This window comes from Aspergillus affinis, assembly GCF_023601865.1.
Source record: "Aspergillus affinis strain CMG 70 chromosome Unknown NODE_123_length_106781_cov_87_563250, whole genome shotgun sequence".
Lineage (NCBI taxonomy): Eukaryota > Fungi > Ascomycota > Eurotiomycetes > Eurotiales > Aspergillaceae > Aspergillus > Aspergillus affinis.
In genome coordinates this window covers 18,622-43,181 of record NW_026515904.1, presented here as the reverse complement: position 1 = coordinate 43,181, position 24,560 = coordinate 18,622, and the positions used below count along the sequence as shown (strand labels likewise).

The window sequence follows — 24,560 nt, the reverse complement described above, 5'->3', positions numbered from 1 at the left end:
ACTTTTCCGCATCCCTTCCTTTGCAGAGTATACCATGCGTAGACACCACAGGCAAAAATTTAAAGACACCTCTTATTGATCTGTATAATGTCACTATCTCGACGCCGAAAATCGGCTGATAATATCCTGTAACACCGCAACTGTCTCGTCAACCCTGTTCAAAAAAGGCCCACAATGACTGCACGCTATCTCCTTGACAATCCACTCCTGCTGAGTCGCGGCCATCATGCCATATTGCGTGTCCTTCAGCACCGCTCGATCTTTCGTAATCACAATAAAAGCCAATCGACCCTTGAATTCGGCATCAGCCCACGCAGGGTGTGGCTACGGAGAAGTTAAAGCGAGGTTCGAGTGCGGTTTGATACTTACTGCGAGGTCCTTTGCCAAATCCGAGTCGACATCCCCGGCGAAATTACCGATCGGATCTTCGGGGATGTTTACATCACGCGAAGGCTGGATCTCATTAACATACATATTTCTTCTCACATACTAAGTTGAAGTAGCCAACTATGAGACATACCTTGTCAAGCAAAATCCATGGAGGAAGATTCCCGCCTTGCAATCCCGCACAGCTCAATCCTTCGGGAACTATAAAGGCACCGATGAAGATCAAACCGACAATACCGCCGGGTTTGCCTTGTTGCGACCGCTGTGACTTGGATAACCCCGGGGCTGCAGTAGCTCCGGGCATTCCTGCGTAGGAATGCATCACGATGACTATAGCTTTGCCTTCATCTTCGACTAGGAATCGTAGAGTCTTCGCGATGGCCTTGGAATCGCCTTCGCAGTCGGCGACGGGGGGGTCGGTGGGGCTCAGAGACGGATAGCTGGCATGATGAACGAGGAATCCGGCAGAGGTGAGAGTGCTAGAGAACGATCGATAGAAGGACGGGGACTAAAACGATGGTCGACATGTCGTTGAGATGTATAAGAATAGATGTTTCAATCTGGTTGATATGGAATGGGTTCTTCAGTCTATTTCATATCCCGGCACATTGAGTCAATCCAACACTGGGAAAACAACGATTGGCCTGCAGGTATCCTGAGTAATAAGGTTGCAAGCACAGCCTTCGTTCCTTTTTCGATAGCCTTGGATATTGGGGCGGATATTCGGCGCTAGAATCAATTAACATTCACGAGTCGGTTTCGTCATGTAAAGCGCCTGCTCGACTTGAAGGCTTCGTTCAGCGATCTATGACTCCATGTTATAATATTATTTCTATGACATCATTTATCAATTCCTCGATGGTCTAACGGTCATGATTTCCGCTTGTCACTCAGCCGAGAACGAGCGCGGGAGACCTGGGTTCGACTCCCAGTCGGGGAGATCTCGTTTTTTTTCTTTTTTTTTCCCTCCCATGCACCACTTCGGTTAGCTACGTTCCCTCTTCCTGTGACGGTCTACAAAGGAGTCTAGTAAAAGACTAGTTTGTTTATGACTCGTAGTCAAGGAATTTTCCCATCGAGAAGAAAGGCTATCTATGAGGGAGGATCTATCCTTTATGTACTACCGGAGGGTCCTTGGCTCAGGAAGTAACACTTCCGTCGGTCATAAACGACCACTACTATCTATGTATTATGAGATCATATTCATACTGGTAGCAATCCAGATCAAATGCAAATCCAGTAAGACGTGCAAAAACGAGGATCTGGTTCAGGCACCAGGAATCATGTATGACGTCATACTGACCTTACTCCCCCTGATCGGCTCCAATGCAGTACGAGCACCAAAGCTTAGCCTGAAGCTTTCATATACTTCACCTTGCCATGAACCTCTTCAGCCTTACAGCTCTTGATGCTGGAATCATATCCGATAGCTCCCATGGCTCCCTCACGGTTAGTGTTCCGCAATTGATTATCTTTTTGGCATTTGCTTACCATGCACCCAGGCATCATCGCCATACCAGTGGCTGGTCATACCGCCAAGTAGCAGCAGCGTCATTCCTCAAGACATTCCTACGAAACTTCGCTTTCCTCCGAATCAAATGGCCAATATCACTTAAGCCACGTTGCGAATCTACCCGTTTCGTTGTCATGAACCCCGCGCCGGCAGACCTCTACACTGGCGTCGCGATAGACGCGGACATCCAACCCGCCCGAATCGGAGGCACGTGGTATCCCGAACCCTACAATCCTCCTTCTCCTACCTTTCAATCCTCCTCGCCTGAAGAAGACCAAATAAAACACCAACACATCATCCTCCACTTCCACGGAGGCTCCTACATCCTCGGCGACGGCCGCACCTCATCATGCGGCTTCCTCGCCAAATCCTTCCTCGAAAACACCCCCGCCTCGCACGTCCTCTGTCCACAATACCGACTCGCCACGCACAAGGGGGGCCGATTCCCCGCGCAACTTCAAGACGCAATCACCTCATACATGTATCTGATCAGGGACTTGCAGATCCCTGCGTCCCGGATCGTGCTGAGTGGTGATAGTTCGGGCGCACATCTCGCGTTGGCGTTGTTACGGTATATTCTCGATCATGGGTATGAGTTCGCGTCGAAGGATAAGGGTCGGGGTCAGGACACGGGGCTGGGCATTGACATTCCCACCCCGAAATGCGCGTGGGCTTGGTCGCCTTGGTGTGATGTCCCTGGCGCTGTGGATGCGCAGGGATGGACGCATAGTGAGAATTACAAGACGGAGTATATTCCGGGTTCGTTCCCTGCGTGGGGCGCGAGACGGTTTCTTGGGGATTTGGAGATCACGGAGGAAAGGGAGAGGTATTTGGCGCCGCTGAGGTGGCCGTTTCGGGTCCCTTGTCCGGTACTGGTGGGGACTGGGAATCGGGAGGTTTTGTTTCATGAGCATGTGCGGTTGGTGGAGGTGTTGGGGGAACGGAGGGGTGGGGATGGAGATCCGCCAGTGGAAATTGTGGTGGCGGATAAAGTGCCGCATGATGTTTTTATGATTGCGTGGATTATGGGTTTTAAGGCGGAGGCGAGGGTTTGCGCGAGGAAGGCGGGGGAGTTTGTGGATAGGATAGGGGGTGGTGTCAAGCTTTAGGATAGGGTTGGTACAGAGTGTTTTTGGCTTCTGTCGATTTTATGGTGCTGGTTTGTGGGTTTGTGGGTTTGAGCGTTGAAATCATCTGGTGCTCTTTCCTGTGTCTATCCTATATGTACATAGTTCGTTCGGTTCTCTCGGGATAGCGATGGACAGTCTCTATATCTAAGCTTCTTGCCAATCATTGATCTATCTTCTACTAGCGCATGAACAAGTCTTCCCTGGACTAGAAATGTCTAATCTATCAACCATCTCCAATATGGCATTCCGCGAGCCTTCCACCTCGTTCTAGTTCTGCGGCTTCGCCATAGGCTCGATCTTTCGAATGATCTTCGCCGGATTCCCGGCCACAACATGAAACGGCGGCACATTCTACATCCACAGTTAGCCATCACACTCTGAACCACAAATCCATCAAACAACAGAACTCTGGAAGAAAAGGAAGAACAAACCTTAGTAACCACACTCCCCGCCCCAACCGTCGATCCCTCCCCAATAGTCACCCCCGGCAAGATCGTCACATTGCCCGCAATCCAACAATCGTCACCAACCGAGATCGGCTTCCCGGACTCGGGTCCATTCGTCCCGTTCCGCAAATACGGATCCGTCGGATGCGTACCGCTATAGAACGAGACGTTCGGACCGACGAGCGTTCGCGAACCAATGTACACGAGGCACGTGTCCACAAACGTGCAGTTGAAGTTGATGAACACGTTGCTGCCGACTTTGATGTTCGTGCCGTAGTCCATGGCCATGGGGCGTTCGATCCATGGGTAGGCGTGTAAGGTGGCGTCTTCGGATTCATCAGACGGGTTGGGCGAGGCGGGTTCTGGGAGTGGTGTTGGGTCGTTGGTTATTCTGGTTTGATGTGTCAGTGAGTTTTTTTGGTCTTGCGTGATTCTTTCGGGGCTATTGGAAGGTAGTTAGGTATGCATACTCTCTCCAGAACTCGGCTAGTTGGCGACGGCTTAGTTCGCCGGAGTTGTTGAGACGACTGATGACACGGGCGCATCGCTTTCGCGCGGCTACGAGATCCGGCGAGAAGGCGTAGTAGAGCTCGCCGCGCTGCATGCGCGCGAGATTCTCTTTCTCGTCGACGTTGGTGATCATGGTTTGTTTTTTACGTGGGTGTGGTTTGGGTTGGGTTGTGACGGGATAGGAACCGGGGTATAAGGGAGGTTTAAATAGGCGTGGGAAAGAGAAGTATACGTTTTGCGGCTATGGTAGCCTGTTCTATGACTTTATTTTAGGATCGGGATGGTCAACTTGATGTTAACAGCATGGAATTAGAGAAAGAGGCCAGCCAGAAAGAGTGAGATAATAGCCGCGGTGGATCCAGACTTTGCAAAGGGTCCAATCATTGTAGAATGAATCCTCCTAACTGTGGACCTAAGGTGTGCTGCACAGAAATGCATCAACAAGTGTGGACCTCGGCTGTGCATGCCAAGCACGGGAAGCCAATATCCGCCACCAAAAAAAAAAAAAAAAAAAAAAAAAACAGCTCTCTTCTCTGCACACAACAGAGCAACAAACAAACAGATAAAAAGCAAAAAGAAGGATGGAGAGGCGGGGAATCGAACCCCGGACCTTTCCCATGCTAAGGGAACGTTATACCACTAAACCACATCCCCGATATATATAAGTAAATATATACCGTCCATGACCGACGCAGGGGTCGAACCTGCAATCTCTTGATTCGTAGTCAAGCGCCTTGCCATTGGGCCAGCCGGCCTGGTTGTTATTTGTCAGCAGATATTTTGACATCATATTCCTAGACGCATAGTTAGTGTTCACTCTATAGGAATCTTGGTGTTGTTAAGTGTTGGGCTTCTTTGGGGTATTTATTGCCAATGGTGGATGGCAGGTCTGGTACTATTTAGGTTGATCTATTATAGCACAACCACGGTTAAAGCCATGGGTTACTCAACATTATGTGCATTCGATGTCTCTACTCTAAAGATATATAGTCACATATCCGGTGTCGATCTGAACACACAATCAAGTCCCATTAGCAGGCTGCTTATAAACTTTCCCATCAATCGTTGTAGTCAACGTCCCATTCGCCTCAAAATTGTTTTCCATCGCATCGATCGTCAACTGAAACCCACCCGGTCCGGTCTTCTTGCTGGCTGTCACCGCACCCGTCTGGTTGAGATCCGAGTACCAGTCCAAAACATTCAACCAGGGGTTATCAGCCGACGGGATCGTCGTCGTCACCGACTCCCGTCCGTGAATGAAATGCTCCCCATCGTCGGAGTAATTGCTATATTTGACCTTGACCGTCTGGACAACCCCCGATGCCCCCGCGACAAGCGATACCTGGGCGGACCCGCTGGAGCTGCCGTGCAAGGTATAGTTGCCTGCCGGGACCGCGTAGATCTCAGGGAGGTCGCTACCGGGAGGGAAGGGCGTAGCCCAGGGGATCTCGTCGGGGACTTTGTAGATGGGGGCTGGGTCGGTCGGTTCGCGATCCGTTCGGGTGGCGAGCATGAGCCGATACCGACGACCACCCTGGGCTGTGGACTCCGGGCAGACGAGCGGGTTCTCACCACCGCAGGAGGGCGAAGTCACCAGGGCCTGCCAGTAGGCGATTTGGGTTCCGTCGGGGGAGAAGGCCGGGTCAGCGCGACCGTTCCAGTTGGGGTCGTTGATGGCGCCGTTGCTGCCGTCTCCGTCTTCGTTGATCTGTTGGCCGAAGTAGTCGTCGCGGTCGCCGTAGCGGTCGATCAGGATGGGTTGGAAGAATCGACGGGGGCCGTTGTTGCGCGTGGACGAGGCGGCGGTGACGGCGACGATGTCAATGAGAGGTGGGACGTAACGCATACCGGACATCCACATCTGTCGGTCGGTGCCGCGAGTGTCCATGGCGACGAGCCAGTCGTTGTCGTGCGAGAAAGCCATCGGGTCGGTGTATTCGGGGTGGCTGGTGAGACGGCGGATGGCGCCGGTGGTGACGTGGATGGCAAAGACATCGATGTTATTGGCCTCGCGGGGAGAGCCGATGTAGAGGATCTCGTCGCCGCTTCCGCTGAAGCCGCGCAGCTCGCCGAGAAGAATGGCGTCGTCGTGGATGACCAGTTTGTTGCCGTCGGCCATAATGGGTGCCGTGCTGTTCTCTTGGTAGAGAATGTTCACGTCGACGAGGTCGTATCGCGGAACCGACAGGTCCCCAGAAGTGGGCTTGGAGTTGAACTCAAGACGCCCGAAGTACGTGAACTGACCACCCGCCGTAAACGAGCTCCAGCCCATGTGTTCGTCATCGGGGTGCATGCGCATTTCTCGCGGACTTCCTCCCTCCCCGGACCCGTCGGCCGAAGTGGGCCAGTAGATGGGATAGATGTGAGTCGTGTTCGGAGTGCAGGTGTCGCTCCAAAGGGAGGCCTTACCGCAGTCGAGGATATTATGGCCCCAAAGAGCCTGTTTGCCATTGCGAGCAGCGTGGGGATAGTCTCGCTGGGGGTCAAGCGACTGCGCGTTCTTCTCGGGAACGCCGCAGCTAAGACACTTCCATGCATCTCCATTCGCGAATTTCTTCCCGTCAGCCTTGACGAGGATTAGATGTTCGCCCGAGTAGATGCTAGCAGGATCCGGAGCTGCCGGTGCGCCGATAAAGTCGACGTTGACGAGCACATGCTTGCCGTCCGGGGTGAAGTCTCCAGATTGGAATTCGTCGGATGTTTGACCGATGCACCCAGTTCCACGGGAGTTGATCTTCTCAGTACATGCCCCTTCTTTACTGCTTGGGGCGACTGGAGGTAGGGGCAGTTCAACGATGTCAAAAGACTCCGGGGATGGAGGAGAAGGAAGGGCCCCGACCCCGGTGGCAACTAGTAGAAGAGACGAGGTCCAGCGCATCTTGACAGAGCACCTTTGTGGAAATGGCCTTGCCAACAATGACATTCATGACGAAAGAAAGCATCATTTAAGATATTTTCTTTTCTCATGTGATTTCCGGATCTTTAGGGACCAGTTCGTGTCTGGACGTATTGCCTCGAAAACCATTCCGGAAAGGGAATGGAACACGATCCACATGGCCCCATGGGGAAGTTGGATCGAAATATGCCGAGACCCGACTTGAATGATCAATAGAATAATGTACTGATGACAATGACTTACAGACTAAGTGGATCATGCAAATGAGCCCGGAGATAAAGATAATCATCGCTATCGACGTTGGCGAGGTCCGATTTGCTGACCTGCCTGAATCGAGCGGGTCATTGATCCCCGAGATGAAGTACTCGGCTATACCCAGTGTACGATGTCCAGTTCTTCTTCAGCCGTCCCTGTTTCTCATCCATTTATAGTTGATCCTTAGGCCATAGCTGGTGAATTTAACCGGAGCCGGAGCAAAGAGTACGGGTACGAGTTCTGTGCCAAGGGCCTGGGTTCGGTGATGGACCTCATCTCGAGACCCTGACGGCTTTGGAGTGTGAAAAGTCTCGGGGCCGTGTCGTGCAAAATGCGAATCTCACTACGCATGAGGTTGTTAACTCCGCTAGTGTCCTGCAATGTCTCGATCGAGAGCTGAACACACTCCATACGACGCTGTGAGATTGACCGATATTGATGACGTCATTTGCACCGGAGGCTTGTGCACTATGCATAACACATTTGTGTACATAAATCCCTAGTGGGGACCATCTCACAGAAAGAGATCACATTGTTAGATAACGCCTACAGAGAGCATTTGAAAACAACCATTGATTTAAGCATCACTAAACTGTATGATGGCTTCTATAGGGACGAGTGATCGATCAGAAATGGAGAAGTATAACTCTGAGGCTATAGCCTTATTGTTACTAGCATTATCGCCTGTAATAGAAATGAGCCTATCTTCGAGACTCAATTCTATAAGTATATTTTCTACTGCAATTGCCAGATTTTCGCCACTATGAATGCTCTAGAGTTCGGCGAACTCGAGTAATCTTTCGCGGTACTTAAATTCGTCAGTCAGCCAATGACCAATTATCCCTAAAATAGGAAGATGATTCTGGCTTGTCCAGATGTCCAGTGATATGGCAATAGTTTTGCAGGTCAAATTGAGCTCATTCCTCAGGTTAGTGCGTTATATGGCGAACTCTTGCATGATTCGATCCCGCAAGATGTGGCGAGAAGTGAAAGGAAGTTTAATCCCAGGAATGTCTCGGAACATTTGCTAAAATTCTGGAGACTCAACAGTGGTAAAAGCTTTTATATCAGTTACGTCGTCTATATCGCCGGTTTCGCCGTCACCGAAGGGATCTCCATGGTCGACGTCGTCGTCTCGCACGGACAGGGCGATCTGATGGACCTGGCCTTTGACTTCGCCGCCGTCCGGACCTGTATTCCCCGAGACCCCAAAAGCGTCGTGGAGCCATCCCCGAGGCCCGAAGAGGAGATCGAAGCGTACATTGCTACCTTTAAGCGGTGGAATGGAAATGGGTTTGACGGCAAGCTGTAGCATGTCGCCTGGCGGCCGGAGGACGGCGGTATCCCGCAGATTGGATATATCTGCTCCACCCAGGATATGACCGTGCCCTTTGAATACCAGAAGGAATTCATCAAAACGATGCAAGATGCTGGATGGCGGGTGCGCACCTGGGAGTTGGAGACGGGCCATTGTCCCACGTTCAGCAAGTGTGAGGAGGTAGTCGAAATTGTGCACGAACTAGCAACCAGAAACTAACTTTTCTTGCTTGGATTTACAACATCTGTGATTGGTGATATTGATGAATTGTTTCTCATCTGTCTTTTTCTTTCTTGGAACACAGTAGACAGAAAGCAAATGCAAAGAGGAATGCAAAGTACTTCCCCTTCATATCCAGCCCGATAATTCAGTTCCAACATTACCAGTTAATCCAAACACTTCCCACCTCGCTAACTGCCAGCCCAGTTTCATCGGAACCTGCTTGTCATGGTCTATTTAAGTGCTCAAGGTATTGATAACAACCAATACATTACAGAATATACTCTATGGCTTCCTTATATTGAGACACGGCCCGAGTATGTTATAGTTGGACAATAAAGTATGTAAGCTTTTGAAATTATAAAAATAAATTAAAACTTTCCTTTACGCGGCTCAGCCACCACCACCTTCCGCCGGCGGATGGTCAAATTGCCACTGATACGATGGACTCCGATGACTGTGACAGTGCTTCCTTTGTTTTGTGGAATGAAGTGGGCTTTTGTAACCCCTAACTCCCGGTGTTCACTACCCACAGTACATAATTACGCGGCAAACTCGGTGAAGACAGGTCTGTTAGTCCAAAGCGCTCCATCTGAGTGTCACCGTTAGCCGCCGTGACCGCAATATTTTAATTTTAACCGCTCCAAGACAAAGCCAACTATGTACCTACGGATCTAAGTGGCTAATGGGTGGAGGGCTATACACCGTAGTGTGTAAGTGTTAGTGTGTCCGTTAGTGCTAACGGAAGGGAAAAACCTTACCGTACAGATCGACAAGGGGCGTTCATGTCAATTCCACTATATGCACTTAATCTAGTCCTGAATGTCATTTCTTGCCCTGGGCTTCTACCCAACCGGTACGGTGCTGCGACCGGCTGCTCTGCCTGGTCCCTAATTGAAGCTAAACTGCAACGCGGGTTGGAGCGGATGATGCGCCTCACATTACCATCTCTTTAATCTCATCTGGTAGTTAGTTAATTGAGGATGTTAAATCAGCCCCACTCCGACTCCCGTGACTAGCGCTTGATTATCGATATAGTATGGCCTGAGTCCCTGCAGCGATTTTCTAGGCTATAAGAGTAGACTAACACTGTCCCCACACTTCCGGTACATCATCCGCATGCAGCCCTGACTCGTGTTAGGTGATAGCTAGGGATGTTAACCAAATGTAAGATTACAATTCCAAATAGCTCAAATTAAAAGACTCGAGATGAAACATCACCATTGCGAGTGGCACCTGAGCCCGCGGTCTTCTCAGCAGTCAGGACGTATCTTTGTTGGTTGGCAGGATTAGAATTCAGGCACATACCACAGTGCAGTAGTAAGCCAGTGTAATTGGCTATACATATAACAGTTGGGTAACAGCTAATAAATGCTGTAATCCGATCAAGGATCTTGATTAGGAAGGAGACCAGTTAATTGAGTCTACTTGGACTTGTGGAAATTTTCGTCTGAGCTACAGCTGGGCCGGCTTACGTCACTGGCAATCAGACCATCACTGCAGGTTTGACAACATATGCACACCATAGACCGGTAAAAAATGGGCGGGTTTGGCGTGAAGCCAAAATCGATAGAGAAATGATATATCAAAACATGACATTCTTGTTGAATCCACATTAGTGGGTAAAATGCTGTCCTGCGAACAACAGAAATCTTATCGTGTCGATCATTGGCAACTGAGGCTCAGAACATTCATTGCCAGTGGCTGGCCATAGTTTATCAACCCGCTCTAGTTGTCATGGAGGCCCACATGGCTGTATGTAGTATTGGCGCTTACCTCGATGGATCTCTATGCTCTGTTCCGACCATTACATTTGGACCCCATGCCAAGGACTGTAGAATACCAAAACGGCCGTCGCCCCCTGAAATGACACAATCACTTGAACTGGACCTTGGCCCTTTTGTGAGGCAGACCTCGGTGCCTCTGGGTGAGAAACACATCAGTTCCAGGTGGGGGTTGTCTGGGTGAGATCGAAACACGGATGAGATTGAAGCTTTAGTCTCACGGGCCAAATGTGTCTACCCTGCTCTGATCAGCTGTTCCATCAATAGTTCTTCTATCGAATGCAACGCTTTTTATCACTTGATTTCCTTACATCTGCCGAAAGCTCTGCGAGAATACCGTCACTCTTCTGCAATTCTCACGGATTCTACACAGTAGCTCTATACCATGGCCCCGACTCAAGTCTACAGGCGCCATTGGTCTAATCTACCAGTAGGTCCATTTCGTCTGTGGATATCATGACCGAGCCGCGGCCAATATTGCGCGTGTTCATCTTCTGGTAGGCGACCTGATTGTCCTCCTGGAATGCAGAGTCGCGGAGCCCCCTTTCAGTGTGGCACTGCAGGACACGAGTATATTGTTCTTGGTCTGCACTACTTGAAATTTCCTCGGGCGAGAACGACCAACTCTCTTTACGCGGGATGTGGATTATTTCATGAATAGCCCCGGGCCAATGTATTTGATCTTCGGGACAAGAGCCGGAAAAGCATTAAATCCGAATGAGATGGCAAACTCATACTATTTTTATGTATCTATAAAGAAATCAATTAGAGAGATAGAGAGAAGTAGCTAGAATTTAGGCATGAGAGAGAAGACAGAGTTAGACAGAATCCAGTAGAGCCTTATTAGGTTATTGCAATAACATCATTATGCGGCTCATCTAGAAATTTATTGCGGAGATGTCAGTCGCGAGTCCAAAAGAGGAGTTAGTGGAGACATCCAGGAGCATTAAGCAGCACATAATGAACGGGGACTTGCACCCTTTCTTTTACATTTTTTTTTTAATCAATTAACACAACGATAGCTCCATGCAGTCAGTCTATATACAATTCTCTTGTTAGATGCTGTATGATGTGACATGCTGATAATATTTCGCTATCAAGACACACGCCACGAATCGCCAACGCGGAACCCGTTCGGAAATGGGTCGCTTGGATCAAGGATGACTTGCTGGAAACTGGTGATCCAAGCACTCCCTTTAACAGTCGGAAAGATTGCATCATAATCTCCGACCTTCGTAGTTCCACGGATTGTGCCAATGAATTCAGTTCCAATAGGACTGACATGGCGGAAAGACTCTCCGGTCGCAAGCTGTTTTCGAGCATGCAGCTGGGCCATCCGGGCGCATGTCCCGGTTCCACAGGGGCTCCGGTCGAGGCGCCCCGGAGATACAACAGTGGCGTTGCGCGCTGTCTTTCCAGAGGACTCGTTCTGTAACGGCTCCGTGAGCACCAGATTCGTCACCCCGTTGATACCCGAGTTTTCGGGATGAACCGGATGAATGGTTTCTTGCACTGCGCGTTTGATCATTTCGCCGTACTGGACCAATCGCTCTCCGTCGGCGGAGTTGATGGTCAGGCCTATCTGGCTGACATCGAGGATTGCATATATCATCCCACCCCAGACGATATCACACAGAATCTTGCCGAGGCCGGGAACCTCAACTTCCAAGTCGAGCTGGAACACAAAGGCAGGCACGTTGTCAAAGGCAACCGTTTTACATTTCCCTGCCTCGCATTCTGCAGTCACACAGACCAAGCCAGCCGCAGTGTCCAACTTCAATGTTGTAGTTGGTTCCTGCATTTTAACCATGCCGGTTTCCAGCAAAACCGTCGTGGTACAAATGGTGTTAGATCCAGACATCGGGGGGTACTCCTCGCTCTCCATGATGATGAAGCCTGCATCAGCTCGCGGGTCGCAGGGGGGCAGAATAAGGTTTACGTTCTTGGAGGGCCGGCCACGGGGTTCATTTAGCAACAGCTGCCGGATCTCATCTGCATTCTCCCAAAAGTACCTCATCTTGTCAAACATGGTCTTCCCGGGGACATCCAGGACCCCACCGACGATAACATCGCCTACTTCACCAGCGGCATGCACGCCGACGACATGGATCGTTCTTTGGGCACCCATTGCAAAGCAGAATGGTGGGAGGATAGCACACAGAGTCGAGCGTACTTTCTTTGCTCTTTCGTTTCGACGGTTGGGCTTTGCCGCGATGAGAAAACTGCGTCGGAAGAATAAGCCGAACAGCTGATTGGGACTTTCTCGGGGTGGAGTTAGGTTATAAATCGCACCTGAGATAGTCGCACTTCCCATGTAAGCAATCGATTCCGCGGGAGTGGGAGTAGAGCAAGTGGAGGCGCTCCTAAGTGGGGAAGTGATTCTCCGTGTTGATCCTGAAATTCCGAATAGATCTGCGGATGAGAAACGCACTGGCCCTTCCGCACGTCCGTATTCATCGGTCATTGCCATCATTGGCGTTGCCCTTATCGCGAAGCGTATTTCTTTCCCCGCTGTGACTTGGTCGTATGCCGTATGCATGACGTCCGGACCCGTTCTATTTTCGGGGTTTTTGATATCGATACGATCGCGAATTAGGGCTGTCCCCGGTTAATATCGGCTTGGGCCGAAACCAAGAGTGTTGAAAAGAACGGGGGCAGGCGCAATATTCCGGCACTACTTACTTACTTGCAGATCATTATATTGGCCCCATCCCCTAGTGCATTATTGCAACGCCGTCAGCATGTCTCCTCTCCTGTCAGGATCCAATTCCCCGCTCACACGCAGAAGTATACGATGTGTGTACAAAATGTAAAGGGTCGCGGGTTACCCAATTTGTGGGCCCGCATTAATTCATAGGTACCCCGTAAGTTACCACCCACGCAGTCTACAAAGGGACCCTATGTTGGCCTTCCGACGGAGGCCCGAACAAACGTTTCTGTCTCTTGTCCCATATTAAAATTGGTGTAGATATGCCAATGGCACCAAGTGTTTCGGTAAACATCGTCGGGGCGGGCTTAGGCGGACTAGCAGCGGCCATAGGGTTGCGACGAGCTGGCCACAGCGTCAAGGTCTTAGAGAAAGCGCCTGCTCTTGGAGAGGTCTGTTCCACACCTCTTCCCTTCCAATCGGGGTCTGTCTAACCGATTATCTGCAGATTGGAGCTGGGATTAAGGTACCGCCGAATTCCAGCCGTGTCTTCCACGGATGGGGTCTCCTGGATGCCCTGGAGAAGATCTGCATCTCCCCCGAGGAGGGGAGGATGCGTTCTTACCGCACCGGTGAGGTGCTGTCGACCATGCCCCTGGGCGACAGTCTCCGTCAAACATACAAGGTTCCGTACTTTGTTGTCCACTGCGTCGATCTGCAGCACATGCTAGCGGAGGCTGCCGAGCGTGAAGGCGCCGTCATCGAATTCGGCATGGATGTGGCCGGCGTGCGCGACACCTCGCCGAAGGCGTTCGTTCAGCTCGCCAGTGGAGAGGAGATGGCCGCGGATGTCGTGCTGGGGGTCGATGGGGAGCGCTCGTGCGTTCGAACATCGCTGCTGGGACAGGAATTCCCCTGGCGAGATAGCGGCGACCACGTCTTCCGCGCCACGGTACCACTTCCGGCGCTGGAGGCCGATGACCAACTCAGAGAACTGGGGAAACGGATCAATTGGTGGGTTGGGCCACAGGGCAACGCCCTGACTTACCCTCTCAAGCGAGGGGGGCTCAATATTGTCCTTACCCACGTCCATGCCCCGGATGATGCCGTCCAGTTTGCCCCGAAACCCATTTCCAAGACGGAAGTGACCCACGAGTTCCAGGGTTGGGATCCCTTGTTTCACCGGCTGTTAGACTTGACCTCTACCTGGGCTCGCTGGACTCTGCTGCACACTGACATAGAGTCTCAGTGGACGAGGGAACCGGGCAATATCGCCCTGGTAGGACATGCAGCGCACGCGCTCCTACCTTATCTCGCACAAGGCGCGGCCCTAGCCTTTGAAGACGCGGCGGTGCTGAGCGTCCTCTTTGGAGCCATGCAGGACAAGTCACAAATTCCAGACATTCTGACCATCTTTGAAGCCATCCGCAAGCCCCGTGCGATGGAGATGCACCGCCGCGTTGGTATGGCACGCGATATCTGGTCGATGCCGGATGGTCCACAACAACGTGAACGGGATCGGCAGCTGCGTGAGCACGAACCATACGATGGATACCCTAACGTCTTGGCGGATCCAGCCCTCACGCGGTGGATGTTTGGCTACGATGCTTTTGAGGAGGCTCGCAGGGCATGGCGGAAGTTTGAGAGGGGGGAGTTTCCAAGTACCAGGGGAACGTGGAAGTGTTGATCTTGTATACAGTAATCCGATGGTAGTGTTCATATAAATGAACCGGTAATACCCATGATATTTCCGCTAGCTCCAATAGACTCGTAGAAAGCAGAACCAGCTGCCGCCTCCGAGCTGTTCCTGGAATGGGTGCATGCAGGACAGACAGACCAGGTGGATGGCCCATGCACTGCTGCGCCTGCCGCCATAGTCTCAATCGTGGTAAGCGTCTTCAACTGATAGAAGCCCGGCTCGGTATTATGATCTGTGGGCCCATCTCGGTTTAGGTAGACTCGCCCTGGTATAGCGAATTCGTAGTGCAGCCTGACGCCGCTCATCCTGGGCCAAGAATATATGCATGTCAGCTTCGTGGCATCTGACTTCCTGTCTGTCCAGTTTTCTCTTTCTTTTTTAAGAAAACCACCCACTCCCGGGTAGGTCACCATTTCCGCTAATATCTGCGTAAACACTCCTCAATTGTCTCTAGCAATATTACAAGCCATGTCTGTGACTACAACGCAAACACTCCTCCGGTGCCTCAACGTGGTGTACCAACAGCCACCCGAGGATAATGAGCTGCGCAACCAGCTGTCTCAGGCACTTTCCCTTGCCCTGGTGGCAGTGGAAAGCCCTCTGGATACCGTCCACCGTCTCAGTTTTGCGGTATGTGCCTTTTCCAGCTCGGCGGAATCCTCAGCTGACCGGGGGGGGGATAGCCCTTGCAACTAGCCATGACAAAGGTCGCCATTGACCTGAATCTCTTCGAGGTTCTTGTCTCACAGGGGCGGTCGATGAGCGTGCACGAGCTAGCACAGGCAACGGGGGCACACGACGTGCTGTTAGGTCGCATCCTTCGTTATCTGGCCGCATTTAGCCTTGTGGCCGAGACTTCGCGGCGACCCCGGTCACGCAGGGGCTCGCTGTTCCTGGGTTTGCAGCAGGGATCAAACACCAGTGGGTGAAACCCATTCGTCTCTTTACTGCTGAATAAACCACGGACTAACCTTGTCTAGCTTTGACGTCCAGCTACCCGCCTGGGCGGCCCTTCCGGACTTCCTCAGAGAGAGTGAATATCAGAACCCCTCAGACCGGCAGCGTACGGCATTCCAGCGCGCCCATCACACAGACAACACGGTCTTCACCTGGTTCATGACCCACCCAGGGTTTTCCGTGGACTTCAGCGCGTGGATGGCAGCGCAGCGGAACGGCGAGCGGACCTGGCTGGACGTCTTCCCGCTGGACCGGCTTGTTATGAAAACGGCCCCTACCTCAGCGCCCCTGTTCGTGGATATTGGTGGCGGCGTGGGCCATCAATGCGTGGCACTCCTGGAACGGCTCCCCCAGCTGGTTGGGCGCGTCGTGCTCGAGGACCTTGCCCCAGTCGTCGCTCACGCTCTGCCGCACCCCCGAGTTGAGCGTCTGGCCCACGACTTTTGGACGCCGCAGCCGGTAATGGGAGCCACCTTTTACTACCTGCGGAACGTGCTGCACGACTACCCAGACGAGCAGTGTGTAAAGCTGTTGCAGCTCCAGCGCGCTGCTATGGGCCCCGACTCGGTTCTACTGGTGGACGAGTTAATTTGTCCTCCCGCCGGAGCGCCCCGCGCGTTTGTCGACATGGATATCGCGGTGATGGCGTGTTTAGCAGCGCAGGAACGTACACAGGAGCAATGGGAACATCTCTTCCAATCCGCGGGGCTGTATCTGGTTGAAGTCTTGCCTTACGTGGCGCAGTTAGGGCACAGCGTGATGGTGGTAAAACCGTAGTATTAGCTAGGTAGATACTAACTCACCATCTATGTATCTGAAGAGGAGACCAGGCCAGACGGTCATCCTTGCTCATCCAGCCCAGTTGTTTGCTAATTCTTTCATTCAGTTAGCGCTGATATGGGACATGGTACTAATTTAGTGCCTAATGTCCCCGCACCCTGTGAACGGGATGCTAGGGGCAGTTTCCTAGCCTCGCATCGTTGATTTGAAATGATGGAGCCTCGCCTATCTGCCTGTCGACCCGAATTTAGTCAATTGACATTGCCGAGTCTAGATTGCCTAAGAAATCTCCTCCGCCCCTGCACCTCATATCACAAAGCATTAGTGCTGACCGTAGTGCCGTAGAAACTCCAAAGGCCAAGGCCCAAGGTTACATCCGAAAATGCTAGCTTCATAGTCATTTCTTTGTATCAGTCCCAGCTGCGACGGCAGACGAGAAAGGGAAAGAGGCGAATCGGCCGTTATCCAGGACAACAAGGCGTAATGGGGCGGTATAAATGTGTTGAAAAGTGGCTATCGTCCGGCACCAATTCATCAACTCATACAGTTTGCCCTTGAACAATTTCTTGCTCTTCCTCCTCCTCCTCCTCTTCTTGTTACCTGTCATACACAATGGCGGAGATCGTTGCCGACCTGACAGCCACGGTCAACGCGGCCCTGTCCAAGCTCTCTCCCACCGATGATATCCCGGACTCGGCGCGGTTCCAGCTACTCGATGCATTGGAAAAACTCCGTGGAGCTGTCGAACCCCCTGTCCAGTCGCTCCTAAACATCTGCTGGGCGGTAAGAATTCCCCGGATATGATCTGGAGAAACCTTTATCGCATCATCGCTTGCTGACCACAACCGTAGGCTCATCCTCTGGTTGCGGTCCGAACTGCGATTGGGATGGGAATTTTTGATGCGTTCGCCGGTGTTGGCGGTGCCGAGTTAACCATCGACGAGTTAAATGAAAAGACTAAGGGCGACAAGGCCCTGCTAGGTAAGCGTTCTAGTAGTCGGTCAACACCTGGGACCCACGTACTTACGCTCTGCAGTCCGGATCATGCGCCTCCTGAGCGCCCATCGCTTCTTCACCGAAACCGGAGTGGACAAATACCAACCCCAGCCCCTGGCGCTGGGGTTCGCGGGCGGCGCTCCGCCCAGTGAGGTGATCAAAAACTTGTAAGTGGCCCTTAGTGAGTAGTGGTAGCAAGACTAGTTGACATTCGAACCCCCTAGCCACATGATCTTGCGGGCCACGGCGTACGTTCCCGAATTCTTGGAGGCAAGAGAGTACAATAGCCCAGATGACGCCTACGACAGCCCCTTCCAGCGGGCGTACGGCACCGAACTCCACCACTTCGAGTGGCTGGGCAAGCACCCGGACGAGCAGCATGCCTTCAACGTGGTGATGGAAACCAGCAACCGGGCGGTAGAGGGCCAGCAGTGGTACGACTTCTACCCCTGGGAGGAGCGGCTGCTGGCCGGCGGTAATGCAGACCGCGTGCTCCTAGTTGACATTGGCGGTGGCAAAGGGGCATGACCTTGCGCGCTTCAAGGAGAAGAAGAACCCCACCGGCCGCCTAATCGTACAGGACCTCCCCGAAGTTGTCCGGGATATCCAGGAGCCGGCAGCCCAGGGGATCGAGGCCCAGGGATACAACATGTTTGACGCGCAGCCCGTCCGCGGCGCGAAGGCGTACTACATGCGCACGGTGCTGCATGACTGGCCCGACAAGCAGGCCTTGCAGGCCCTACAGCGCATCCGGGAAGCGATGGCCGACGATTCGGTGCTGTTGATCAACGAGAATACCCTGCCCGAGAGTGCCGTCCCTCGGTTCAATACGAGTGTCGATCTCATCATGATGACCATGTTCTCGTCACTGGAGCGAACAGATAAGCAGTGGCAGAGTCTTTTAGAGCGCGCCCAGTTCAAGGTCGTTACGGTCTGGCGAGCGGATAACCAGGGCGTGGGGTCTAATGCTTTGTTTGAGGCTGTTCCTGTTTAGATAGATATTCTGAATAGTGTCTCTCTCCCAATCGCTGTCAGCATGCAATCAACAGGCGAAGTTAACGTGTTAAACGAGATAAACGCATGAATATGACCGCCCATGGGGCTCGGTACTCCCAATCTTCTACGTACATTCATCGCCATCCAACGGAATATACCCACGCAGGCTCCAATAACAGGGCGCAAGTAAGTAATATATAGTATTATTCTAGTTTCACTTATAAGATATTGACTAGATATCCTAGGGATCTAGTCAATATTTACCGAATAAAAGCATATATAAGCCCTTACCTTCGACCCAGAATACACTAATTTCGACCCGCTAAACAATACTAATCTTAAGATTAAATCGTCGTGCGATGTCCAGACGCCATGGCGCGAGGGCGTAGGTTATCGGAGTACCTAAAAGGAACTATAATCCTTTATTCGTGCCGGTACCTTAGGACCCATTCATTAACAAACAAGTAAGAGAGCTTAACCATTAAGCCTGCCCGGTATGAGGGTGCTGTTCATGACCAATCTCCGTGCGTGGAAATCGCCTCCTTGTTTGCCTTCATGTAGTTGACTTGCCAGCAAATACTCGATCTCTGCCGCTATATTTGGCAGCCATGTCGTGCCATGTTACCTCTCTCGGCTTTGGGTAGTGCGAGACTTGCATCTGGGTCAGCAGATGGTCATCCAACGGGTCACAAGCGCCTACTAGCTGCTCTCGTGATAGAGGTCATTAGGTATCCGAATTGAAGAACATTTGAGTCGTATCATCATGAAGACGTCGGCATCGCATTCCCGACAGTATTCGAAGGACTTCCGGATGAGACTGTTTCTTCGGCGAGCCTGTTGCTGGCGCATTGATTTGCGGCTGTTGGAGCGGCGTCTGCGAGTGATGTTCTGTTTTCCTGTCATGGTACATAGACCAGGATTTTTCGACTGGAATCTCCGGTCTCCAGGAGGGGGTGGGCTTAAATACCCCGGGTTGACGTCGACACTGGTCCATAATTTCTCAGAATCGAATTCGAAAGACGCTCACAATAAACCATTCCAGGTTTAAGGGGTGCTATCGGACACAACGAGGTACGTTGAGGTGCGATGGGCGTTGAGATTTGATGATAGCCCTCTTGGGAGTGTGGTGGAGTGTTCGTTTCGGTGGACATGTTGAGGAAAGAAATTGGTTCCTAATCGCGGTACTGTAAAACTTGTGGAATATCATGCGTGTAAAGAGTTCTTGCCCCTTCCAAACTCATGAGGATCTAGGGACCCAGCATCTGTCAGATTTTTAGGCAAAGTGGTTTAGGCATGGTTTGCCTTTCATCTCTCTTATTTCCAAGCCGGTCGGCCGAATCGTCGCACGGGGAGGGTGATAGATGGATTGTGACCAGTTCATGATTGCCCAATCATGCATGCTACTGGTGAGTCGTTCCTAGATGTTTTCCTCGGTTTTTCTCAGTTGCTATCTGGTGCGCCATCTTCAACCCTCTAATCTTCGGCTTCCGGCCCTCTCAGCTGGCGCCTTCGCGTACTTGCGGGCCTCATTCAGCTATAGCACAATAACGTCTTACTGCCACGCTTCCCGTGTGGCCTGGTCTTGACACGGGTTGACTATCGGCCCGAACCGAACCAGATTAGGGCACACCCAACGAACTTAAGCTTCAACTCTTCTGCCTTGAGTCATAATGTTTTCCTACGAGCTGTTACATCGAATGACTCGTCTTGTAGGCCTTCGGTACGATTATATGGAGCTTGGTTGCAGGTACATAATACATGCCACTGGACAACGATAGAATCACAAATACCAAGTTGGAAGAAGAAAGCTCCCGCAGAATTCTCATTGTTGTGAATCGAGCTCGATGAAGTAGACAATAGAGCTTCTTATACGGAATTTATTCCGTATTGAATCAGATTTATTTCCAATCAATCTGATATTCATCTTGTATTTAAGGCCTCATTTTTTCAGTTGTGAATAAAAAATAACCAATCTTCCTCTGAATTACAACAAGTTATGAGCCCGGGAGCAATCTCTCGAGTGATTTCTCTAGTCGCTCAGAGCCATTGAAAATATCCCAAGGCATCTACCTCATTAATAAAGCCCCACCATGGATTCCCCATACAGTTCATCCTCAATCTCATCCTCCGACAGGGTTCTCAATGTTCCCGGATATACTAGCGATGGAAAGCAAATACGTTATGCACGTAACGGGCGCACAGTGGTTCAAGACGGAAATAGAAATCTCAGTCTTTATACAGCTGCAGAGGCTGGAGGCAATAGAGTTCTTAATAATACGCTTAGTCTCGACTCCGTTTAGCTAATTAAAACGGACGGCTAGAAGGAACTAAAAGCCAATTTCCACGCCCTAGAAGATGTCTACATCGTATAGACTGTCCCTGCAGCCTGGGATCCGTACAATATAAGGCTACTAGAGATTATATACTGTATTATCTATTATTAAAAACAACAGTATTATAAAATATAGTGTTAGAAACATCTATAGCTTCGTTAGGGGCTTCGGTACGGATTTTATCTAAAAGTTATACGAAGCTATTGACTTTTAAGCAGTTTAGATCACCTTAAGCGGAGCCGGAATTAGCTTAAAACCGAAATCGAGGCCCGCGAGCTTCCTGGGTGCGCTTTAGATAGCACACTCCCGGCGACTGGCCGCGACCTGGCTGACTACTCCACTTCTTACGCCCAGGACAGGAAGAACCTACGGTCATTGGTTTTTTACCCCGCCTCCTGAAACGGCCGGATTGAACTAGATGCGCCTCTGGTTATTTATTAAGGCAACAAGGAAAGGCTGGGTTTTGGTTACTCTTATTTTCCTGGTATAACATGCGTAAAATCCACTACAAATAGCCCAATCCTATTTAAACAAAATGCCCCAAGAGAACGAACTGATGGAGCCTCTTTCAAGATAAATAAGATAGAACAAGCGTTCAAAAATTCGACTAATACAAGCATAGATTCTACTTTCCTTCAGCAATAACCGCCACGGTATCGGCATACACATTTCAGAGAAGGCCTCCCCCGCCTATGGCCGAGATATCCTCCAGGCGGCTAGGAATAAAATAAATGTACATAAGCTGTATATGTAATCTATGCCCACCCAATCGATTAAGTCGAGTAAGCGCCAGTAGAGAAACTTGGTTGCCTGGAATTTCCCCTGCCACACTTTCAATCCGTGTTTTAAGACATTATGGCGCCCTTGCTCGCTACCCTGATACCCCGCGACTCTCAATTCAATCAGGCTGTAACCTCGAACGAATTCAGGGATCAATGGGTCCAACCAGGCGATGTTTTTAGTGTCCTACTCATTCTAGACGGTAATGTCGTTGCTCGCGCGTTGGCGCAACTCGCAGGTGGTAGACTGACCCCTATCACATTCTCATTTGGTACTACGACTCTAGCTCTACTCCGAAGCTAACTTGTATGCTAACTCGATACACTCAACAGGATGGGTAGCTTATTCCGTCTCTGCGCTTGTCTCTGCCGTTGGCAAAAACAAGCTCATGCCACAGAGCCCAGATTGCAAATGCAAAATCATCAACGGCAAGAGTGGGTACATAAGAGAAAACTCGAGTTGGATTATTGGCAGGGTTGTGCGCAATTTTGATAAATGGAGTGACCCTGCAACTAAGAGGAAGACCAGAGGCCTTCTAGGCGAAAAGTGGACTGAGATTAAAGCCCGAGATCCAGATGGAGAGATGCCAACAAGGGCCGGCCTTGTCGTTACTATCTATAAGCCAAGTGTGAAAAGACCCGCTGGTGTAGCAAAGCGTAATATAATCTACTGGAGCGGTTTTTTTATCTTGTTAGTGCAGCTGGGGATCGCAGCTATACCCTGTAGGCTGTTTGGCGATTAGAGTATTTTGCTTATAACAGCATGCGGAAATGCGCTTACTATCACAACGGGCCTTCTTCCACAGTGGAAGAAAGAAAAGTAGGCATGTCGGACCAAGTCTAAGGATACCTATGTTCTTACGAAAGGCAACGGCGCCCAACATGCCATCGTCATTCTAGGTAATAAATATGGCTTGAACCTTAAGGATCTGGTATCAGGGTAAAGTAATGTTGATTTCTCTGCTGGTATTTGGACTCGAGCTGCTCTCCTTATACTCTCTACTCTCTAGGTACTTCTGCTTATCGCTGCTGCGGATCTTAAAAAGAACACGTAGTTCCTTCTCGCCATTGGTGGTATCGGTATTATTCAGAATATCTTCGTCGCTGATTGGAGCAAGAAACCGGAGAATTTTGGTATCCCTCTCGATTATGTTGATGTCTTCGGTCAGACGAAAGTGATGGATACACTGTTGGAAGTTGAAAGAAACTATAGGGGTGTAGGGAGGAGCATGCTAGAAGAGTTTTTCCCTGGAAAGCTTCGACCTGAGGAAGTTGAGAGATGGAAAGGTGACGGAGAAGCAAGCCCAAGCGATAGGCCTCAAGCTGTAGTAGAAGTGTCAACCGAAAAGCGTGGGAATGAATAATTATGACTGAGCCCGGGAAATACTTTTACTGCGGACACTACATCTGTTTGTGTAATCGATGTCTCGCGCAAATTTCACAATAGCCACGGCCATAGCTTCTAGGTTCACTATCTGGAAAGATCAAGCGTTCCTTCCTACAGTACATGCTCGCAAAGTATGCCCGACTTTTCCACAGTTAGAGTATTTTACTGCCCTCTTCAACTTCTTCTCCCCCTTGACCCTCTTATCGCGTGTCTCCATAAGTGGTTCTGAATTGGATTGTGGGATTAAAAGGATTCCGTCGGAAGGATCATTACCTACTGAGTGAGGGCCCTCATGGCCCAACCTCCTACTCATGTTGGACACGGACCGGTTTATTCAGAACTCAAAAATAAAAATAAAAATAAAAATAAATGACAGACAAAACCATTTAAAGATAGTTACTTCATCGCAGTATGCTGAGTAAGGTGGGCCTAGGCTGCGGTGTAACCGCAACCGCGGCTATAGGATTGATAACTATTACCGTATCTACGGTAATGGTTATAAGATTTAATGGCTAAATCAGTGACTATATTCTTGGCCTATATAAGCCGATAGATACTCTATCTTGGCTGATAAATAGATAAAATTTTGTTCAACAATTTGGGTTTACCAAATGGCTGCCACTTTCGGCCTCAGTCGACGCCTTTTTTGGCCGTCATTTGGTAACATGTGACCTCGATCTCCCTACACGTCCCCGTTCAGCTACTACCACGCACCAGGCAGACCCACTCATAAGCGCCGCAGCACGCCGCAGTAATTCAGTTGTCCCCCACAGGTCCCCTCACTCGTCTTCACGAGTTCACGTCCTGCGAAGGCGCCAAAAATGGCCTTACTGTATCCCATTAAACGGGCCAGGCCACAGGCCAAGTCGCGATGGCGGAACCCTGCCTACCAAGGGCCGTTTCCTCCATATTCTTCGTTCTTTCTTCCGTCTTTCCTGCTCCCTCGACCTTTGGTATATCTCCTTATAGACCAGTCGCTCGTTTATTATTGCCGGCTGCTTGACCGTATTATTATTTTTTAGCCTTAGTCCCTCCCGCATTCCTCCGCATTTCCACCGTCCCTAGGCTTCCCCTAATCCCAACAATGAAGTGCTCTCGGCCCCGGTGAAGTAGAAAGCTGGGAAGTATCTATAGCGAGGAAGATATAACTATAATCACTATTAGCGAGTCTGACGAGCTGGGCGATACTATATATAAGACAGATCTAACGGAGCTGGACGAAGCCCCAAGTATACAAAAACGATTCCGGTCGGATAAAAACTGCTCTACCTTGGAGGTAGGGCTCTCTAGCAAAGGAGAAAAAGGTAAGAAATACGCGAAAACGGTTATACCGGAGCTTGCGGTATCAGATCCAAGTGAATTTTAATAAAGAGTAAATATTTATAGACATTGAGGCGTAACTATCTAGTATAGTGGTTAAGAAAGAGAGTAAGGATAAACTATCTTTAGAGGATACTATATATCTCTTTTAGTTATATCTAATACAGAGTCTTCTTTCCTATCTAATCTCTAACTTATTAGAGAATGA

The 24,560-nt window shown here is 50.5% G+C and overlaps 9 protein-coding genes across 9 annotated transcripts; 4 read left to right on the top strand and 5 right to left on the bottom strand.

The window, feature by feature from the left end:
• Nucleotides 1-93: 93 nt before the first annotated feature.
• On the bottom strand, nt 94-817 carry KD926_001203 (uncharacterized protein; the record flags this gene model as incomplete). Its single annotated transcript, XM_053104890.1, has 3 exons — nt 94-324; nt 370-453; nt 521-817. The coding sequence occupies 3 exons, from the start codon at nt 815-817 to the stop codon at nt 94-96; spliced, it is 612 nt and encodes a 203-aa protein (XP_052951869.1).
• Nucleotides 818-1,767: 950 nt separating this feature from the next.
• KD926_001202 (alpha/beta hydrolase) lies at nt 1,768-3,009 on the top strand (the record flags this gene model as incomplete). The annotated part of the gene is made up of 1 exon (XM_053104889.1): nt 1,768-3,009. The coding sequence occupies one exon, from the start codon at nt 1,768-1,770 to the stop codon at nt 3,007-3,009; it is 1,242 nt and encodes a 413-aa protein (XP_052951868.1).
• A 288-nt stretch (nt 3,010-3,297) lies between these two features.
• Nucleotides 3,298-4,119, bottom strand: KD926_001201 (sugar O-acetyltransferase; the record flags this gene model as incomplete). Its single annotated transcript, XM_053104888.1, has 3 exons — nt 3,298-3,381; nt 3,462-3,867; nt 3,947-4,119. The coding sequence occupies 3 exons, from the start codon at nt 4,117-4,119 to the stop codon at nt 3,298-3,300; spliced, it is 663 nt and encodes a 220-aa protein (XP_052951867.1).
• An 888-nt stretch (nt 4,120-5,007) lies between these two features.
• On the bottom strand, nt 5,008-6,864 carry KD926_001200 (uncharacterized protein; the record flags this gene model as incomplete). Its single annotated transcript, XM_053104887.1, has 1 exon — nt 5,008-6,864. The coding sequence occupies one exon, from the start codon at nt 6,862-6,864 to the stop codon at nt 5,008-5,010; it is 1,857 nt and encodes a 618-aa protein (XP_052951866.1).
• A 1,300-nt stretch (nt 6,865-8,164) lies between these two features.
• KD926_001199 (alpha/beta-hydrolase) lies at nt 8,165-8,608 on the bottom strand (the record flags this gene model as incomplete). The annotated part of the gene is made up of 1 exon (XM_053104885.1): nt 8,165-8,608. One exon carries the CDS (start codon nt 8,606-8,608, stop codon nt 8,165-8,167), a length of 444 nt encoding a protein of 147 aa, XP_052951865.1.
• Nucleotides 8,609-11,554: 2,946 nt separating this feature from the next.
• KD926_001198 (proline racemase family protein) lies at nt 11,555-12,931 on the bottom strand (the record flags this gene model as incomplete). Its single annotated transcript, XM_053104884.1, has 1 exon — nt 11,555-12,931. The coding sequence occupies one exon, from the start codon at nt 12,929-12,931 to the stop codon at nt 11,555-11,557; it is 1,377 nt and encodes a 458-aa protein (XP_052951864.1).
• Nucleotides 12,932-13,434: 503 nt separating this feature from the next.
• On the top strand, nt 13,435-14,792 carry KD926_001197 (uncharacterized protein; the record flags this gene model as incomplete). Its single annotated transcript, XM_053104883.1, has 2 exons — nt 13,435-13,557; nt 13,614-14,792. 2 exons carry the CDS (start codon nt 13,435-13,437, stop codon nt 14,790-14,792), a joined length of 1,302 nt encoding a protein of 433 aa, XP_052951863.1.
• Nucleotides 14,793-15,272: 480 nt separating this feature from the next.
• KD926_001196 (S-adenosyl-L-methionine-dependent methyltransferase) lies at nt 15,273-16,538 on the top strand (the record flags this gene model as incomplete). The annotated part of the gene is made up of 3 exons (XM_053104882.1): nt 15,273-15,434; nt 15,488-15,693; nt 15,785-16,538. The coding sequence occupies 3 exons, from the start codon at nt 15,273-15,275 to the stop codon at nt 16,536-16,538; spliced, it is 1,122 nt and encodes a 373-aa protein (XP_052951862.1).
• Nucleotides 16,539-17,153: 615 nt separating this feature from the next.
• KD926_001195 (S-adenosyl-L-methionine-dependent methyltransferase) lies at nt 17,154-18,531 on the top strand (the record flags this gene model as incomplete). The annotated part of the gene is made up of 5 exons (XM_053104881.1): nt 17,154-17,324; nt 17,393-17,522; nt 17,578-17,704; nt 17,762-18,026; nt 18,082-18,531. 5 exons carry the CDS (start codon nt 17,154-17,156, stop codon nt 18,529-18,531), a joined length of 1,143 nt encoding a protein of 380 aa, XP_052951861.1.
• Nucleotides 18,532-24,560: the final 6,029 nt, after the last annotated feature.